The 21798-nt window shown below is 43.7% G+C and overlaps 1 protein-coding gene and 1 non-coding gene across 2 annotated transcripts in view; both read right to left on the minus strand.

Annotated features, from left to right (window-relative positions):
• The window catches only part of LOC143277188 (solute carrier family 25 member 32-like), a 41535-nt gene extending 26073 nt beyond the window's left edge, over positions 1 to 15462 (minus strand). Inside the window, exons 1-6 of the mRNA XM_076581966.1 lie at positions 15162 to 15462; positions 12530 to 12686; positions 11513 to 11601; positions 9731 to 9897; positions 8365 to 8478; positions 6311 to 6456 (exon numbers count right to left, since the gene is read on the minus strand). Coding sequence (XP_076438081.1) covers positions 6311 to 6456; positions 8365 to 8478; positions 9731 to 9897; positions 11513 to 11601; positions 12530 to 12686; positions 15162 to 15318 — 830 coding nt within the window. The 5' untranslated portion in view covers positions 15319 to 15462. The remainder of the gene's footprint in view (positions 1 to 6310; positions 6457 to 8364; positions 8479 to 9730; positions 9898 to 11512; positions 11602 to 12529; positions 12687 to 15161) is intronic.
• On the minus strand, positions 2239 to 2348 carry LOC143277272 (small nucleolar RNA U6-53/MBII-28). The gene has a single exon (XR_013053717.1). It is a non-coding gene; the product is annotated as a small nucleolar RNA U6-53/MBII-28 (small nucleolar RNA).
• Positions 15463 to 21798: the final 6336 nt, after the last annotated feature.

Here is a 21798-nt window from a genome sequence, read left to right on the forward strand (position 1 = left end):
ACAGAATTTTGCCAGAAACAACCCTTTTGTTGCAGTGGGTTCTTTTACATGCACTAAGTGCATGCTGCACATGGGATCTTAGTTTATCGTCTCATTCGACTGACTAGCGTCCAGACCACCACTCAAGGTCTAGTGGAGGGGGAGAAAATATCGGCGTCTGAGCCATGATTCGAACCAGCATGCTCAGATTCTCTCGCTTCCTAGGCGGACGCGTTACCTCTAGGCAACCACTCCACATTTAAAAAAACAAGTGATTTGTTCTCATTAAAAAAAGCATAATGTTCTTGTTTTGGGGGGGGGTTTCTATCATTTTTTTTTCCATAGAATTTAATCTAATGAAATGTTGTATGCCCACTCCTCTACAGCTGAAGAAAACGTGTCCATCTTGACCTTGAAAAAAAGTTGATTAAAAAAACCAAAAAAAAACCGCATGCCAAGCTGTGAATCAGACACCTACAGACTTGAGAAAGAGGGGACGGCCCAAGGTGAAATGGTGAAAAAAAAAAAAAATGAAAAAAAAAGGAAAATGGAGAGAGACCATAGACTTGTCAACAGATGATGAGGCAACACCAGCTAACTGACCTCAGACTTGTCAACAGATGATGAGGCAACACCAACAGATGATGAGGCAACACCAGCTAACTGACCTCAGACTTGTCAACAGATGATGAGGCAACACCAGCAAACTGACTGAGGACTTGTCAACAGATGATGAGGCAACACCAGCAAACTGACCTCAGACTTGTCAACAGATGATGAGGCAACACCAGCTAACTGAGGACTTGTCAACAGATGATGAGGCAACACCAGCAAACTGACCTCAGACTTGTCAGCAGATGATGAGGCAACACCAGCTAACTGACTGAGGACTTGTCAACAGATGATGAGGCAACACCAGCAAACTGACTGAGGACTTGTCAACAGATGATGAGGCAACAACCAGCAAACTGACCTCAGACTTGTCAACAGATGATGGGGCAACACCAGCTAAATGACTGAGGACTTGTCAACAGATGATGAGGCAACACCAGCTAAATGACTGAGGACTTGTCAACAGATGATGAGGCAACACCAGCTAAATGACTGAGGACTTGTCAACAGATGATGAGGCAACACCAGCTAACTGACTGAGGACTTGTCAACAGATGATGAGGCAACACCAGCTAACTGACTGAGGACTTGTCAACAGATGATGAGGCAACACCAGCAAACTGGCTCAGGACTTGTCAACAGATGATGAGGCAACACCAGCTAACTGACTGAGGACTTGTCAACAGATGATGGGACAACACCAGCAAACTGAGGACTTGTCAACAGATGATAAGGCAACACCAGCAAACTGACCTCAGACTTGTCAACAGATGATGAGGCAACACCAGCAAACTGGCCTCAGACTTGTCAACAGATGATGAGGCAACACCAGCAAACTGGCCTCAGACTTGTCAACAGATGATGAGGCAACACCAGCAAACTGGCCTCAGACTTGTCAACAGATGATGAGGCAACACCAGCTAACCGACTGAGGACTTGTCAACAGATGATGAGGCAACACCAGCAAACTGACCGCAGACTTGTCAACAGATGATGGGGCAACACCAGCAAACTGGCTCAGGACCATGAAAAAGGGAGCACTTTGACTGCCTCATGTGTCCAACGATGCGGAAACATCTGTCTTGAAAAGTAAGTCTAATGTACTGACTGACTGGCTGTCGGTGTCAACACATTTACAGATATACCCCCCTGACCACCCCACACACGTAACGATACAAAATTCTGTACTTATTCCAGACCTTTCAAAGACCAGACTGAAAACTGTCAACACCAAACACAAAGCTAAACTAATTTTAAAAAATTGTCTGCAACACCACTGATGAAAGAGATCAGGGAATATCCCAGCGTCAATATTCAATTTTCACCCCTTAAAAAAAAAAAAAAATGCATTAAGCTCTTTGCTGAATGATACTGTCACCCCCGAAAACGGAGTATGGCTGCCTACATGGCAGGGTAAACAAGGTCACACACATAAAAGCCCACTCGTGTACATACGAGTGAACATGGTAGTTGCAGCCCACGAACAAAGAAGAATAATGATGCTGTCAAGGGCTTTATTAAAATCAAAATTAAAATTGGCACGGAGTACGCCTGGAGTGAGTTGAGATGCAAAGCAGGCAATCAGGCCGTTTCCTTTTACTAAGCCACAAACAGCGCTAACGATGCTGACTATGCTGTGATGATACGACACCTCAGGTACATGAGAAGGTTTGAACTCAGGGAGATGTGAGCAGGGCCCACACACTGGGCCACACACACACAGCCCTCGGTATTAGCATGGCTGATCATCACTGGTGTCTCATCCCACAGCGCACACTTTTCCACAGGCAAATCTAAGGCATCATGTGAACAGCAGAAAACAACTGTCTACAGTATAAGTTTCTAAAAACGGCGTCAGTGCATTTGGACAAATCCATATGTGTTACACAACATCTGCCAAATAGATGCCTGACTGCAGCATAACCAGACCTCGTCAGGCCTTGAGTGCATGCATATATGTTTGTGAACCTATCAGAGTGGAATTCTTTTACAGAATTTTGCCAGAGGACAACACACTTTTGCTGCCATGGGTTCTTTTTCAGTACGCCAACACATGCTGCAAACATGACCCCGTCTTATCATCTCATCCAAGGCTGCAAACAGACACAGCACTGGACCGGTCAGACAGATAACAGCAGAACCGTGAGAAAGCAAGATCGCAGATTCCAAAAGTGTGATTTTAGATGGTGGAGGAGAATCTGATGATCAACAGTATCAAAGGTAGTTGAAAGATCAAGGAGGGAGAAAACAGAGATTTTGTTGTTGTCAAGAGAAGTAAATAAATCGTTCGCAATTTTTAGAAAGGCTGTCTCAGTGCTATGACCGGTGCGGTAAGCAGACTGAAATGGATAATTCAAGTTATTGGAGGTGGTCGAGAAGCTGAGAAAGGACAACTTTCTTAGTGACTTTTGAGAAAAAGGGAAGATTAGAAATGGGTCTGTCATTCTTTAGTGAGCCTGGATCGAGACTGGGCTTTTTTTTTTTAGCAGTAGCCGTGAGATAGCAGACTTTACACAATGGGAAAGGAGCCAAACAGAAGAGAGTTGTTAATAACAGCAGTGATGTGTGGAAGAAGTGTGTCAAGGCAGTGGTTGAGGAAGGAAGTAGCAAGAGGGTCAAGTTCGCATGTTTTAATTGTATTGTACTGTATTTAGATTGGACTGGATGGTACTGTATTGGATTACCATATTGTATTGTACTGCATTGCACTGCACAGCACTGCATTGCAGAGTACTGTATTGTATTGCATGGTATTGCACTGTATTGTATTGTATTGTGTACTGCATCACTCTTTGTCATGGTAGATTTCTCTGTGTAAATATACCTCGTCAGCCATCAGCAAGTCTGCAGCAGACACTGACAACACCCCCTTCCTGAACCTTCCTTTGTGAAGCCAAGCCAGGAATAATAACAATAATGAATGACACTTGTATAGCGCATTTCTCTCTAAGTACAGTTGGACTCAGTGCGCTAACAATCACCCATTCACATGCTTTTCAATCTCTCAAATGTGCAGGCCTGCTGGTGCCTTTCCCTCCTTCACCTGTATACAATGCAGAAGACCAAATACGCTTGTTAAATTCACCCCCACCCTGAACATGGAGTAAGGCTGCCTTAAATGTGGGGTCGTAATATATAAAAGCCCACTTTTCCACGCAAGTGAACATGAACATGAATGCAGAAAGACAGAACGAAAAAATACAACAAACAGCAACACTTCCAACTGTTTTTGACTGACAACATGGAAGGTGAGGCGAGGGTGTATGTGTGTGTGTGTGAGGGGGGCGGAGGGAGGGGGGGGGGGGAGGGATGGAGGCGTTGATTCCGAGGGTGGGGTGGGCAGGGGGAGGGTACGGTAGAGGGTGAGATCATTTGATACTAACATAACAATGAACCGGTTTCTAGAACACACTCTCGTAAGTAAATATTCTCTCCTAAAATTCTGATTAAATTCCAACATTCTTTACCATTACCTACCAATGCAGACTCGGGTATAGGGTCCGATTCATGTCCTGTGCAAGATAATATATTACAGCCTACAACTCCTGATCGCTTTTTCTCTCCATGCAGATTTTCTCTGGTTTATTCTTGTTGCACACATATAACCCCCTGCTGATAAGTATGCTCATCAATTCAATGAGGGCTGTCGCTTCACTGATCAGATAACACAGAGCTTACAGGTCAGGATGTCACATCGATGAGGGCTGTCGCTTCACTGATCAGATAACACAGAGCTTACAGGTCAGGATGTCACATTGATGAGGGCTGTCACCTCACTGATCAGATAACACAGAGCTTACAGGTCAGGATGTCACATTGATGAGGGCTGTCGCTTCACTGATCAGATAACACAGAGCTTACATGTCAGGATGTCACATTGATGAGGGCTGTCACCTCACTGATCAGATAACACAGAGCTTACAGGTCAGGATGTCAGTCACTGTTTCTGTATCTACGCTTCCTCTGGCGACTACCTCACTTTGTGTTCAGCATGATCAATGACATGGATGATAAGAACACGAAAAGTAGTGACATAGGAAAAGTGTCATGTATGGTCAAACTTCTAGCTATGCTGACATCCGTCACATACTTAGTACGTACATGTATTAGGACAGGACTTTGTACAACATTTTCTTGTTGTCCTGTTCATCTTTGCCTGTGTTGTATTGTGACATGTTCCAAATAAAATACTGTTCAAACCAAAAAGCTGTCACAGCACTTTGAACACCTATTACACTGCTCTCATTTCAACAAGGGGTTAATTAAAAAAATTTTTTTACAGGTTCTCCCTTCAGTGTGTGGTGTTCTGTGAGATGGAAGGAAAGAGGGGGGTGTGGGAAAGGTGCTTGTTGTAGGATCTGATCCCATGCCCTCAGATTCTCTGGCTTCCTATGGTGACGCCTCACCACTGGGACTCCCCACTCCTCTCATCAGTTCCAAATGACAATGCTCACTCAGCCAAGTGAAGTGACCAGTCTACTACTTTACAAACACTGGTTGCATACACTGTAGGGACAAAAGATGATATTATTGTGGGGGGGGGGGGGGGGGGGGGAGAAAAGACTTAATGTGAGATGTCTTTTCTTTCTTCTTTTGGGCTTTCACAGCTGCACCAGCTCTGGCGATGAACTGCACTGCTTTTGCCACCTCTTTGTGGTTGCCATAACGTTTGTTCATGAGTGGAGTGTCTTCTTCTTCTGTGTTCACTCGTATGCACACGAGTGGGCCTTTATGTGTATGACCGTTTTTACCCCGCCATGTAGGCAGCCATACTCCGTTTTCGGGGGTGTGCATGCTGGGTGTGTTCTTGTTTCCATAACCCACCAAACGCTGACATGGATTACAGGATCTTTAACGTGCGTATTTGATCTTCTGCTTGCATATACACACAAAGGGGGTTCAGGCACTAGCAGGTCTGCACATATGTTGACCTGGGAGATCGTAAAAATCTCCACCCTTTACCCACCAGGCGCCGTCACCGTGATTCGAACCCGGGACCCTCAGATTGACAGTCCAACGCTTTAACCACTCGGCTATTGCGCCCATCGAGTGGAGTGTCAACAGGCCACATATCTTGCCGTGCCTGTTTTGTCCAGGGGGGGGCAGTTTTGGAGGAGGATGTGCTCCACTGTCTGGTCTTCCTGTCCACAGGGACTACAGGTGGGAGATGACACCAGCTTCAGAGTTTGGCAAATGTGATTACCCCCAAAAGCGGAGTATGGCTGCCTACACAGCGGGGTAAAAACAGTCAAACACATAAAAGCCCACTCGTGTACATACGAGTGAACGCAAGAGTTGCAGGAGGAGGTACATGTGATTGTTAATGTGAAATGTCTCATCGGTGGCCTTTCCAAAATACCTAGTTTCAAGTGAGTAGGCGGAAGAGATCATGACTGTGCATTTACATACATTTTCACAAATGAACTGACATGTGCTGTGTGTTATCAATTTACAGTGTATAATTACCCTTGTATATCCACACTACACGCTTGCTGGCAGCCTATATCCCAGATGGGGCAACAGGTGTAGATGAGATGTTGATTCATATCGCAGGAACTGTTAGAATTTTTTCTCTCGCATCTTTCTGAGTGGCATACACTGACCAAAGAGAGGTGAAAAGGGACAGAAAAGGCAGGACAAAAACAACCACACACACACCCAGCAAAGCCAAAAACAAAATAACGAAAAAAAGAAAAAGAAAAAAAGAAACCAGTCCTACCTGACTGTCTGCCGACACACGTCTATGATCCCATTGTAGCTGCGATGTTGGTCCTGCAGCCTTGACCTTACGACCTGGTATGGGTAGGTCAAGGACGCCGCAAACATTTTGGAAATGGCTGCGAACACGATGTATTCTGCAGACCCCTGCAACGGTCACACACATACACGCACACACACACACACATACACACACACACACACATATTTCACACATACAACCAATATTGACTCAATCTGTTTACAAACACTTCAGACAAATTATTTCACACACACACAACCAATACTGACTCAGTTTGTTTACAAATACTTGTGCCAAATATTTCACACACAACCAGTACTGACACAATCTGTTTACAAACACTTTTACACAAACTACATGGGAACAAACCCTGTTTGATCCAATCACTTCTGATGACTACCTTAACTCACTCCAGACGAACAGTTTTCTCCCTTGCTTTCCCTTGCAGACGACCCATTTGTTAGGGTTAGGAAAAAAATCACAAAAAATACAAAACACAAAGTAACTGAATGAAACTCCCTGTACTTGACCCACTGACCCCTCTCCTCACGTCATGTGAATGCCCACCCCCCTCCCTCTTCACTGCTCTCAGAAGCTGAGTCGCTATCAGTACCTTCTTGCCAGTAGCTTTCTTCAAAGCAGATATTTTATTCAATGTCTTCATCATCCTCGTTGATGTCAAAACCTTCAGTTTGAAGCATTTCAATCACTTCAGCAGCAGTAAAAAGCCGCTGTCGTGATCTAGTTTGCTCCAAAAATTTCCACTTGCATCGTCTGCGATGGCATTTTTGATACGTATGAAGATCAGCTTGTCATGTGGGGTACCAAGGTCAACGGCTGGCAAGCGAGTGTATAGTTACGGATCCTCATGAAGAAACTTTCCATTCGACCCTTGACACGTTCGCAATGCCCGGTGTAGCTGTGATTTTTATGCTACCCAATGAGGAAAACATGGAAAAAATTTTTATTGTCAAAACCACTATAGCGTTTCCGCATCTGGAATGCTACCTTACGTCAGGAACGCTATAGCGTTCCATCGTTGGGAGTGAGTTAACCCACTGACTACTGAAGACAACAAATGTTTCAACCACAAATCAGCCAAGTTCGTTTTCTATCAGATGAAGACGGAAATGAACTACAGCATTGTACAGTCAACAGGTGTGCTGTTACAGATGTTCTTCTCCAGTGCCAGACCTCTGCAGAGTGTGTCTCCTCAGATCTGTTTGTTTTTATCAGGGTTGGGGACCAAGTGGGCCGTTCTTTACTTTTACACACTCACACACATGCTTATGGACACACAAACACACACACACACACTGACCAGGTAAGTGTCAAAGGCCTGCTAACAGTACTAGTTGTACAACCACTTCAATCTCTCCCTTTCTCTCTCTCTCTCTCACACACATACACACACACACCTACAAACACACAAACACACACCCCTACAGACATATACACACACACCTAAACACACACATACCTCTGCACACACCCACACACAAACACCCACACCTACCCACTGACCAGGTGAGTGTCCAGGGGCTGCTTTTCTCTCTCTCTCTTTCTCACACAGACACACACCCACACCCATTGACCAGGCGAGTGTCCAAGGGCTGCTTTTCTCTCTCTCTCTTTCTCACACAGACACACACCCACACCCACTGACCAGGCGAGTGTCCAGGGGCTGCTTTTCTCTCTCTCTCTTTCTCACACAGACACACACCCACACCCATTGACCAGGTGAGTGTCCAAGGGCTGCTTCTCTCTCTCTCTCTCTCTCTCTCTGACATACACACCACCAACACTCACAACCATGCGCGCGCGCACACACACACACACACAGACACACAGAGAATTACAGCCAAGGCTGGCAAAATTGTTCATGAATGTTTCTTTTCTGAATATGCTCATGCTTGTTTTATCGTGTCTTATAAACCTTGAGGTTTTATGACAATAAAATATTCTATTCTAATTTCTATTCTATTCACACCACCCACACACCACCACCAACCCACACCCCCACACCCACTGACCAGGCGAGTGTCCAATGGCTGGTGACGATACTGGTTGTAAAGCCACTTCAGTTCCTCATAGGCCATAAACTGCAATGCACCATGGGACGTTCCCAGCATGCCCGGCACAAAGCCCTGGTGTCAGGAGCACACAGACGAAGAAGAGAAAGAATAAATAAAAACCTCCACTGTAAGAATTATGATAATGAGAATTGTGAAAATCATAATGATGAGAATGGTGATAACGATGATAATAATGGTGATGATAGAACATAAAATAATAATTACAACAACAATAAGAAGAAGAAGAAGAAACAGAATAACAATAATAGCATTCATTATCATAATTATCTTTTAAAACGATAATCAAAATAATACTAATTTTGCAATATAATGATAAGAAAATTATAATAATAACATCGATAATAATACAATAGTAATGTTGATGATAATGATGATCATTATCATAATTATCTTTTTAAACAATAATCAAAATAATACTAATTTTGCAATATAATGATAAGAAAATTATAATAATAACATCGATAATAATACAACAGTAATGTTGATGATGATGATGATAATGATGTTGATGATGATGATGATGATGATGATCATAAGAAGAAGAAGAAGAAGAAACATTTATTCAGAAGTTCTCGTTCTCAAACAGTGCTCAAAGCACTTTACATAGAAACATACAAAGCTCATTTTACTGAAAAGAATGAAAATAGAAATAAAAAAATAAAATCTCACACACTCTTTGTAGACATCATTGAACATGACTCCATTCATCCAGCTCTTTTTTTTCTCTCATAGGCATGCATGCACACACACACACACACACACACACACACATGCTCTCCAACTTTTACAATAATTTAACTGCATACACAATGACCCCACCCCCACCCCCACCCCCCTCACACACACACCAAAACATAAAGAGCAAGAAAGATCAGTTAAAGAGATACACAGAGACAGACAGACAAAGTCAAAGAAAGCCAAAGAGAAACAGAGCAAGACTCACTTTGTGCAGACCTCAGGCACATTTTCTGTATAAACAAAGACACCCACCCCCACCCACCCCCCACAACCTACCAACCCCCTCAACACCCCCTCCACAACACACACACACACACACACACACGTATACTCTCTCTCTCACACATACACACACACATTTACTAAAACACACACACAAACTTGTGTAAACACACACACCATACTCACACACGCATGTATACTCGCACACACATGTATCCTCACATACATACACACACACACACACACACTTAAACATAAAGAGCAAGAAAGAGAAGTGAAAGCGACACAGAGAAAAAGAGAGACAAAGACAAAGAAAAACAAAGAGAAAAGGAGCAAGGCTCACTTTGTACAAGCCTCGAACGCCTTCGGTCCTGTAGATTTTGACCAGGGCGTCGCCCATGCCCTGATACATCTTGGTCGCTTGGCCCGATGTCACCTCACTCTCATACTGCAGACACAGGCGGGTTTTGGTCACCCAGATGGGGTTGGTCAGGGCCAGGGTGGCAAAGCCTGCACACCACATCATTGGCGGACAGAGGGTCCCGGTTTAAATCTCAGTAAATGCGCCTGGTGGGTAAAGGGTGGAGACATTTTCCTATCTGCCAGGTCAACCTATGTGTAGACCTGCTTGTGCCTGAACCCCCTTCGTGTGTATATGCACGCAGAACATCAAATACGCACGTTAGTTTTAGTTTCAGTAGCTCAAGGAGGCGTCACTGCGTTCGGACAAATCCATATACACTACACCACATCTGCTAGCAGATGCCTGACCAGCAGCGTAACCCAACGCGCTTGTCCCAACACCCTACGCACGTTAAAGATCCTGTAATCCATGTCAGTTATGGAAACATGAACATTCCCATCATGCGCACCCTGAAAATGGAGTATGGCTGCTTACATGACAGGGTCAATAAATAAAACGGTCATATACATGAAATGTTACATGTCTGTCTGAGTGTGTATGTGTGCATGCCTGAAATCTGATTGAATAACACAGGAAACCAATGATAAGCGCCCGATGGCAGCTGTCAGTCGGCTCTACTCAGGTAGGCAGCCTGTTGTGCAAATGACCCCGTGCTCAGATCTCGGTCGATGACTGAGGATAGGCAACTTTTTTTTTTCTTTATGCTTTCCCATCATCTGCACCGTTTTAATGGCATTACTCCCAAGCTGCTTATTCTGAATTCCCCTGATACGCAGCCACACCTGGGTTCATCCTTCGCAACAATCTCCACTCAACATGAATGACTGATCAAGGATACTTACACATCACCAGGGTGACAATACTGCAAACTACATGACTGACTGATAAAGTGATATGTATAAACTGATCTACAGACACTTACACAGCACCAGGGTGACAATACTGCAAACTACATGACTGACTGATAAAGTGATATGTATAAACTGATCTACAGACACTTACACATCACCAGGGTGACAATACTGCAAACTACATGACTGACTGATAAAGTGATATGTATAAACTGATCTACAGACACTTACACAGCACCAGGGTGGCAAACCGCACGAGTGACTAATTGATGTGGATACTAGATGTAAAATATAAGACAAGAACAAATAGACCAAGCAGTCACCTGCAGCATTGGCAATGGCCATATGATGGGCAGGCACTAAATTCTTCTTGGTGTCAAAGAAAGAGAAAGAAAGAAAGAAAGAAAAAACCAGCAGACAGAGAGATGGACAAATCAGTTACCTGCAGCACTGGCAATGCTGAATGGCCATGTGGTAGGTGGGCCCTAAGATCTTCTTGGTGTCAATGAAAGACAGAGTGAAACTAAAAGAAAGAAAAAAAGAGAGAAAAAGAGAAAGAAAGAAAGAAAGGAAGGAAGAATCAGTTACCTGCGGTACTGGCAATGGCCATGTGGTAGGTGGGCCCTAGGTTCTTCTTGGTGTCAATGAAAGACAGAGTGAAACTAAAAGAAAGAAAAAAAGAGAGAGAAAAAGAGAAAGAAAGAAAGGAAGGAAGGATGAAGCAGTTACCTGCGGTACTGGCAATGGCCATGTGGTAAGTGGGCCCTAGGTTCTTCTTGGTGTCAATGAAAGACAGAGTGAAACTAAAAGAGAAAAAGAGAAAGAAAGAAAGGAAGGATGAAGCAGTTACCTGCGGTACTGGCAATGGCCATGTGGTAGGTGGGCCCCAGGTTCTTCTTGGTGTCACCATCCTGCATCCATGTCTTCATGGAGTTGTAGCTGCAAATACAAAATTGTTTCTTGTTTCTTGTTGTCTTTTCTTTTATGCTATTTAAAATAAGTATTCTAACCTTTTTTGGGGGGGTGAAAAACAGACATGTTTGTCAAGATAACAAATCATCATAGCTGTCCATAGCCAACACACACACACACCTTAATTTTTTTTTTTTTTCAATGCTAGTTTGTTTTTGTTTTTAACTTTAAAAATTCATGAACCCCCACCCTGACCAAAAAAACAACATACATCCACACACACACTAATACATACATAATTACCCCCAAATCCACCACCACCACCACCCCACCCCCTCCATATGCACACATGACAATTCGTGACGCCGCATGCGAAAATCATGGATAAGTCGCTGGAGTAAATTTCAAGTAACACGCTGTGAAAAGTGACAAGGGGTGAAAATATCAAATTTGAGTTTTTTGGTTAGTCAGATTCTATGATTCTTTTTCTATTAAATTTCCAAGTATTATAAAGAAATATGAAGTATTAGTGCTTTATTTTGATGTTTTCCCATTGGGAACTGGTGATCAAGAGTGGGAAACAGCGAACTCGTTTGCCCCAATTTTCTCAGAAGTACGTTTGTGATCATCACGAGACTCAAATGCATGTATCTCAGAAACTAACAAAGATACTTGAATTCTGTTTTCTGTGTGTTATTCAGAATTCTCTCTACTTTCAGAAAAAGGAATAATATCATTTCGTGAATTTTGACCATTATCCATGATTTTCGCATGTACCATCACATTTACAGTCACACATACACCCCACACACACGTATACAAACACATACCCAAACATGTACCCTGCCACCCCCCTCCAAACACACACATCCACCCACTATCACCCATCCTCCAGCCCTCAACCCCCATCCACCTATGCCCACACACACACCCACACATGTACACAAAGACTCACAAGAAGAAGTAGAGTCCCCAGGACAGCCCTGCCCCCCACACGTTGGGCGTGACCCCCTGGTACAGTCCCGGAAACCCGCTATTCTTCACAATGGTCCGCATAGCATGGATGATGCCCTTGTAGGCCGGCCGGCCCTTCGTGCCCACCCCCTCGTTCACTGGGGGACAATGACCATTCAGAAATCATAAACTGATCATTAAAATGATTAATAAATGTGTAAAATTCGTAGGAGCCTGAGCACACTTTTAGTTGAAACACAACCACAAGACCTGGAGGAATGGTAAACCATTCTTCTGTGCAGAGCCCCAGTGATTCTTGACAGGGTTAAGACAGAAGACTAGGCTACAGAATGTGTTTTTTAAAGTAAAATCTATTCATATTATCATACAAGGAATGTTCCAAAATCTATTGGAGCTTGACTGGAAACAAAATAAAGCACATTTACCTGTTTTTCAAACTTTTTTGCTTCATTGCATTATCTGCAAGTCTGCCCCTTCATCCACTCTTGACCTCAAGCCATCTCTGATTTGTTACATTCAAAGAAAAAAAGAAAAAAAAAGAAAGAAAAAAGACGTTATCCCATAGCACAGAACCAACCACAAACACCAATGTCAGCTTTCATGAAGCTGCCTTTGTTTTATATATAATTATTATAATGTGATTCCTTAATTTTTGGCTTCAACAGTATGGGGGACAAAATTCAAGTATGCAACATGCAATAATTCACAGGAAGTTCTAATTAGTTGACAGTATCATCAGAAATGAAAGATGATGGGTGAAAATGCTAACAAAACAGGTAAATGTCCTTGGCTTTCTTTCCAATTTACCTCTGATTCATGACTGGCTGTGGAGTGTTTTTTTCTTTTTTTTAATGATAAAATAATGAAATTTTGTGTTAAAAACACCCTGGGACTTTATCATGCCCAGCCAATAACATTTTACCCAGTTCTTTCCATCTGAGACCATCTCCTACTAAACTGTTTTCAATCAATATAAGCCAGTGAACAACTACACAGAAGTGAAACATGACAGTTTTACTTTCAGTTTCAGCAGAACGCTTTACTGTATCATAGGCAAGGCAGTAGAATTAAGTCACTGCTTAACAGGTGTGACAGGTGAGTAACCGATCACAGCGTTGGACTCTGGGTCTGCATCTGGTATGGGAACGTGGAGGGTTAAAAACTTAATGGTGATGACTTTTCTCCATGTCTTAGTAGACCTGCTAGTGCTTAACCCTACTGCATTCTACACAGAAGCAGACGGGAGTGCTCGCACTCACGCTAGGCTTTATGGCGGGAGTCTCTGGCCGCCTGTGTGTGGTACTTTTTCATCATGTGCTGACACTGTGACAATGCTCAACAGGCACTAAAAGTTGGTGGGGATTTCCCCACTATAGTCCAATAATCTGGCATCACTATTTTTGGATCCTTGCACCACTTTTATTCACAAAGAAAGGAGGGAAACTGCCTGTTGAGAGTTGTGAATGAAACTGACCGATTTTCGCAATGGCGTTGTCTGCTTACACAAGTGAGTTCAAGGACTATTCAGCGGAGGAACTGGATCTTATTTTACAAAAAAAAAAGCAAAAAAAAAAGCATGAAGAGTGTGAAGAGACTGAAGTAAAGTCTGTAGATTCTTATGTACATTTTGGCTCCGATCAATCATCAAGGAGAAGAAAGTGGTGAAAACGATCCCGAGGACAATGTGCCACTCACCGGTCTGCAAACCACATGGTGATCAGCTACTCAGCTTACCAACATGGCCACATTACAACAGCCGACAGGCCTTGCCCATTCGCTGCCAAGCACTGCCACCCCTCTGGATTATTGCTTTTCGTTCATACCTCTCACATTCTTTCAACTTCAAATAGCAGCAGAAGTGACCAACACAAACAGATATGCCCAACTAAAACAAGCAGCCCAGGGCACACCTGACCACCTATGGTTTGATACAACACCTGATGAAATGCTGGCCTATATCTATGCTGATCATGATGGGGATCAAGAGTCTGCCACATGTATGGTGCTACTGGTCAACTGATCCCTGCTTTAAGGATGACTGGATCAGCAGTGTCATGCCCAAAACAGTTTTTCATGGTGTGCGTGTGTGTGCTTATCTGCAGTTCTGGTGACATCACTGATTCTACTAAGCAGTGATACTCTACTCACCATCCTTACTGTACAGCTATACCTTGTGTGCATATATAAACTGATCTGTACAAAGTGCTTAGAACAATGACATAAGAACAAGATGGAACTGTGCTTGAAACTATCTCCAATAACTCTTCAGTTCTGATACAAGTTGTGTATCATTCTTTGGATTACCTGTGCGGACTGTACTGGCGGACAGGAGACAGATCATCTCACATTCTCAGGTAGGCTGCAGCTTTCATTTTACAAAACTAGCGTGCATGTGCATGGGATAACTGCATGTTGGTGTGCTGTATTAGAACTGTCACCATCACATATGACACATTTGGTGACATTCTGGTGACAGACACGACCTTTCACATCTAAACACACAAAGTCTCACTCACATGACAGAACAAAGCCTCGTGACCATACCTGCATTTTTGTTCAGTTTCATTCCAGATTACAGACACAAATAGGCACGATGCTCCAAGATGTCTCACCTTGAAACCTGATCTTGACAAGGTCCAGCGGATGGAGAACGAGCGTGGACACGACCCCTCCAGTCACTCCAGCATACAGATGCTCGAAACGAATGTGACGCAACACGCTCCCTGATGAGCCATTGCCCTGCTCTTTAGATGACGACGGTGACTCCATCTCCCTACAGTTGCAAATTCACCCAATAAACGTATGTTACAGCCGCACGCACGAAACGAACGCATAACAAACAGAACAAGTAAAAAACACTGAGTCGTCGCTATCTGTTCTCCTCATGTTCGACTTTGTCAGCCATGCCGCTGGTTATGAAAGTTTGCATTGGAGAGCGCTTCCGGTCTGTGCGTTTTGGAGGGAGATAACTGTAAGGAAGGAGAGGACACCCCACCCCTTCCCCCTTCCAATGCCGAGACAGTGCATATCAATCACAGCACCGATGCCTGTAAAAGACTTGAGGGCCTTTATCCTAACTGACGTGAGGACTGAGAGAGGGCTAAGATATCATAAATGCTCACTGGCGATTTATTTAAAAAAAAAAAAAAAAAAAAGTTGGAAATTCGTGCCAGTTTTTCTTCATCTTTGTAAACAATAAATGTATACAGGTCTACTGACATACTGAAGAACATTGTCATTATCGATCAAGCAAAGGATAAAAGAAATGTTTGTCGTGGGATGTATAAACACACACACACACACACACACACACACACACACACACACACACACACGCACGCACTAGTGTGTGTGTGTGTGTGTGTGTGTGTGTGTGTGTGTGTAGAGAGAGAGACAGAGACAGAGACAGACAGACAGAGATAATGCCGGTAGGCGATTTAGATAAGATTCAATTTTATCAAAATTGTCCAAAAAGTCGTGCTAAAATGCTCTCTCTCATTCCATAATGTGTAACATGTAAATCGTTCATTCTAATGATACTGTTTGTCAAATGTGTATGGTTGACTGAGAACCTCCCTCACCCTCCATCCCCCATTCTGGTTTCAGTGTGGTGCGGTGTGTGTTGTGTGTGTTTGTTTCTTGGATTTCATTCGTTTCTCCTATGTTATGTATTTCTACTAACATCATGCTTTCATTTTATTCAGTATTGCCGTGTAGTGTAGACCTATTCACGGGGTGGGGACTGGATGTAAAAAAAAGCACACCAGTGTTTATCTATTATCCTCGGAATAAAGAATTTGTCCCCGACTTGTCTTGTCTTGTCTTGTCTCTCTCTCTCTCTCTCTCTCTCTCTCTCTCTCTCTCTCTCTCTCTCTCTTCTTCTTCTTCTTCTTCTTCATCTTCAGTTTTCTTCTTTTTCTGTAATGCTCTTGTCTTCACACACACACACACACACACACACACACACACACACACACACACACATATATATATATATATATATATATATATATATTCTCATCTTTTAAATCCATTATAACAATGGATTTTCCAGTTTTTCTGGTGTCTTTAAATGAGCTTTGTAAGCTTTGTCGAATTTCATCACCGGCTCCCTCCCATGGAGGCAATCAGTCTCAGAATCAGCCGCGGATTGGTTGTCAGTGACTGATTACTGAACATACGTTGCTGTTGAAAATTCTAAACCCATTTTAAGTTAATTGCCAGCACAACTGAGACTCCGCCCGTAAGTCTGATTTCGCCGTCTTCGGTAATGCGCTGCTGGGGACTTCTGGTATCCAGTGATCAGGTCTTAAGGCCCACGTCCGTGTCAAGTTCAGTTGGCGCACTTTGTCATTCAGAAGCGCTGCGCGTCAATTAGCACTTTGTACTGTATACTGACGTACCACAGTGATTATCACTACGTTCATTAGAGCTACTGACGTGGCCATAGCGCTCCGAACCATTATCGAGACTACGTTCATTAACATTATGTAGCCGACCATTCATTTGGTTCAGTCGATAATTACACTAGCATTGTGTAATATAATGGCTGCCTGCCGACATTACCACTTGTAGTGTATTTCAAGTTCTGCGGACGGGATCATCCACGACATCTTTGTTGGTGATAGTTCCAGAGCCAGTTTGAGGTCTCAGTGTCTGATTTAGTGTGTCATTGGTAAAATTCACTGACTGCAGAAATCTATATATCGATAGCCTCATTTCCTGATTAGTTCACTTGTGGTCACACACACACACACACACACACATACACACGCGCGCGTACCACATAATGGCATGGTGTGGCACACGCGCGGTCGCGTGCGCACACACACACACACACACACAGAACACACTCAGATTGTATCTCAGAAAGTCTTCACTGTCTCTGTTTCCCGTTCTCTGTCTCGTCCCCCCCTTGTCTCAGCTTAATTACCTCCTCCTGTCCTCGTTTTCTTTCTCCTTTGTCTCTGTCTCCCCAGTTCCCGGTCCTTCCAGCTTTCTGTGTCTCTGTCTCCCCAGTTCCCGGTCCTTCCAGCTTTCTGTGTCTCTGTCTCCCCAGTTCCCGGTCCTTCCAGCTTTCTGTGTCTCTGTCTCCCCAGTTCCCGGCCCTTCCAGCTTTCTGTGTCTCTGTCTCCCCAGTTCCCAGGTCCTTCCAGCTTTCCGTGTCTCTGTCTCCCAGTGTGTCTGACTGTCCCTGTCTCTCCCAGTGGGGCCGTATTCAAAAGAACATCGTGCCTGAAGGTAAATGTGTACCTGCGGGTAATCTGCCTGAGGCAAGGCAAACTGCCCGAGGGTAAGCAATATCCAGTATCATGAACACAAGAGTCTATTCGCGTGCGTACAAACCCGAAGGCAATTAATTCTCACTACCTGCCAAAGGTGACTGCCCACGAAGCAGAGAAAAGTGTGGCGGATCCTTTTGCAGCATTTTTCTTTCTTTCTGTTTTTTTTTTTTTTTTTTTTTTTAAAGGGGAAAACAGGCGTCACGTGCTTTACGGATAGCACGTGTTTTGCGAACTCTCTCGACAATGCTCGAGTTGTGGTGGATGAGAAGTGAAAATAGCATGCGCAGATGGGAATCATCGGGATTTTTTTTTTTTTTTTTTAAAGACGATGGGTTAGCTGTCTGAGCGAACTGCGCGTGTGTCTTGAATAGGAAGATAACTTATCCTTCAAGGTACACTGTTCTCACAGGTCCCAATCATGTCAAAGCATGTGAAGGCAAAATGAATTTTGTCTTGAATATGGCCCCAGGAGTATGGGAGTATTTCAATCTGAGGTAGCCTGGGGGGGTGTATGGGGTCCGTGGGAGGGAGGGGGCAGGGTAAGAAGAATGACATAGAAAGGGAATACATCAACAGATTAAAGAATGAAAGAAAATAAATTTCAACGAGAAAACGAGAAAAAACAACAACAACAAACAAAAAACAACAAAAAAAACCCCCCGACACTATGGTGATTCCTGCAGAAATTTATCCTCCCCCGTTATTGTGTTCTTGATTTTATCAGTGGGTCCAGATTTGAGTGGTGACAAGCACACGCGCACATTCTATCATGTGTTGCACGTGCATGTGTGAAGTGGATTGTTTTCCATCAAACACACCATTGTTTGCTCCGATTGTGAGCATTATGGAGGACCAGTGTGTGTGTGTGTGTGTGTGTGTGTGTGTGCGCGCGCGCGCGCGTGCGTGTGTGTGTGTGTGTTTAAATATCATCAGTATCATATACAGCTGGTAAAAACAGACACAGCAGCGCTCTCTCTCTCTCTCTCTCACGCGCGCGCACACACACACACACACACACACTACACCTCTCCCGCCACTGGCGCTGGCGCGCGCGCGCACACACACACACACACACACACAACAATACACCTAGAGTAGGCATAGATTCCATTGTTGACTGATTAGATCAACTCTTACACTTTTGTCCCAGAACGATTTAACCATGAACATTTGAAAACATTTAAATCATCGGCTTGAGCAAATTTATTTGAGTTCTTTTCATATTAGCAATCACTCATTTTGTGACAATAGTTAGTTTTTTGGATGTCAGTCATTTGTCGTTGCTCGCCCACGGCGTACAACGATTGGCTGCTCATGTTTGTGTTTCGCTAATAGTTGAGCTGAACAAGAGGAGCTATAATTCATACCCAAAATAATAGCATCAGCCTTCTATGTTTAAACTAGTTTGCTTATGACGTCACGTCGTGAAGAAGAAGTCAGACAGTTTGCAACTTATCTACACAAAGCATTCAAAATCCGGTCATTTAGTTGTTCCTGATTATCAATCTAGGTATTGTTTTGTTTTATTGTATCATATACTGAATGTCATAATGTTTTCGAAATACGTTTACACACCACCCCTTCATAAGGGGCTAAGGCCTTTTTTGAATAAACCATCCGAATCCGAATCCGAATCTCACGCACACACACACACACACACACACACACAAACACACACACTCACTCACTCACTCACTCTGCAGGCACAACACATACTTGCACATCTCAGAACATTATCTACTTATGACCGGATCTAAACGGTTAGGTCTGAGTTATGAACCAAGCCTCATACAATTCACTGCATACAAAACAACACGGATCCTGATCAGCGGCAGTGAATAAGCTCAGTGTAGGTATGCCAAAGCCAAAGTAGCGTGACGCACAAAATATGATCGATTCTAACCGATGATCCGTGACTTCAAAGACCGTGCAGAATGGTGGGGACGCTAAACCCATTACACATGCTTCTGTTAAATTGTCCCAAACTGAACGTTGTCCTAATATTGGTGCCACTCTGGCATTTTCCCAGCTTCAACGAAATTACTTCTTCTCCTTTCGTGACCTGCAACTCCCGCTGATGTTTACGTGAATGACTGTTTTTACCCCCGCCATGTAGGCAGTCAAACTCCGTTTTCGGGGGGCTAGGAAGGGTGCATGCCAGGTATGTTCTTGTTTCCATAACCCACCGAACGTTAACAATCATTTCGGGATCTTTAACGTGCGTAGTTGATCCTCTGCATGGTGCGCATGTACACGAAGGGGGTTCAGGCACTAGCAGGTCTCCACATCTGTTGACTGACTTGGAAGATCGAGGAAATCTACACCTTTTACTCACCAGGCGCCGCAACCAGGATTCGAACCCGGGACCCACAGATTGAATGCCGGACGTTTTAATCACTCGGCTGTTGAGCGTATATTTTATCACTGAAGTCTACTTTTCATAATACACGTAACTAAACTCACTCTTTGGGGAATGAGTTTATGTTTTTGTTGAGAGTCGACAGTCATTGCTGTCGTTTAGGCCCGTCGCCCACGAGGCGTCAACGTTGTCTGCGCATCAGTTTTTGATGCCTCGCTACATTTTTCGCGTGGACGCCTGAAACCTGTAGCGAGGCGTGTCAGTCGCACAGGCGCGACAAACCTCCACAGGCATCACGCATCACGCTCCATATTCTAGAAAGTCACGTGCTGAAACTTGCTGAAATAGATTCCAAACGATGTCTCACGTGAAACGAGCGGACGGGTCTCGTAATTGGTTGCTCCACGCATGTCTGTCGCTTATGTCGCGGGGGAATTGGAAAAGTTCTATCGAAGAAACACGACGAGCGGCGACGGCGACGGCGACGGCGATCTTGCTGAGTGGCGCGCGACTCTTGCTGCCTGAAAACCTCGCACACTGGGCGCTGCGCGAAACTTGCCGCTTGTCGCGTGAAACTTGTTGCATGACGCCCCGTGTGCGATGGGCTTTAGTTGGTCAGCTGTGTCCACTTCAGTTTCAGATGAAAGAATCAATCATTGTTTTATGTGTGTGTGTGTGTATGTGTGTGTGTGTGTGTGTGTGTGTGTGTGTGTGTGTGTGTGGTGTAACAATCTGTGTGTGCGTGCATGAAATTCTGTTCACCTTGTTTTTGTAAAGCGCTCGACGTGCGCAATAACTCAGTGGTTAAAGTGTTGGACTCTCAATCTGAGGGTCCAGGGTTCGAATCTCGGTAACGGCGCTTTGTGGGTAAAGGGTAGAGGTTTTTCCGATCTCCCAGGTCAACGTATGTGCAGACCTGCTAGTGCCTGAACCCCCTTCGTGCGTATACGCAAGCAGAAGATCAAATACGCACGTTAAAGTTCCTGTAATCCACATCAGCGTTCGGTGGGTTATGGAAACAAGAACATACCCAGCATGCACCCCCCTCCCCCGAAAGCGGAGTATGGCTGCCTACATGGCGGAGTAATAACGGTCATACACGTAAAAGCCCACTCGTGTACATACGGGTGAACGTGGGAGTTGCAGCCTACGAACAAAGAGGAAGAAGATATAAAGCGCTTGCTGAAGCCCTATTTATTGAATAGATGCTATATAACTTCACAATATCATCATCATGATTATCATCAGTCGGAATGTGTATATCTATGTTGTCACTATTCAAGTCTAGCTTTAAAAAAACAACAACAAAAAAACAAACAAAAAAAACACCCAGATTGAATAAGAATGTCAAAATTAATGTGTTGATACTGAAGAATGTATACCCAAAGATTTATGGTTTGACATAAAACGTGATAGTCTCCGTTTGATTTGATCGAATATGATTGAAAAATGAGTTTGTTTGTGACTACCCAAAGATTTATACTTTGTCAGAAAACTTTATAGAGTTTACGTTTGATTTGATTGAGAATGGTAGAATGTATTTGTAATATAGATACCCCAAAATTGAGTTTGTTCGAAAACTTGATTACGTTTCTTCCGTTTAAT

Source organism: Babylonia areolata, chromosome 33 (assembly GCF_041734735.1).
Source record: "Babylonia areolata isolate BAREFJ2019XMU chromosome 33, ASM4173473v1, whole genome shotgun sequence".
Classification (NCBI taxonomy): Eukaryota; Metazoa; Mollusca; class Gastropoda; order Neogastropoda; family Buccinidae; genus Babylonia; species Babylonia areolata.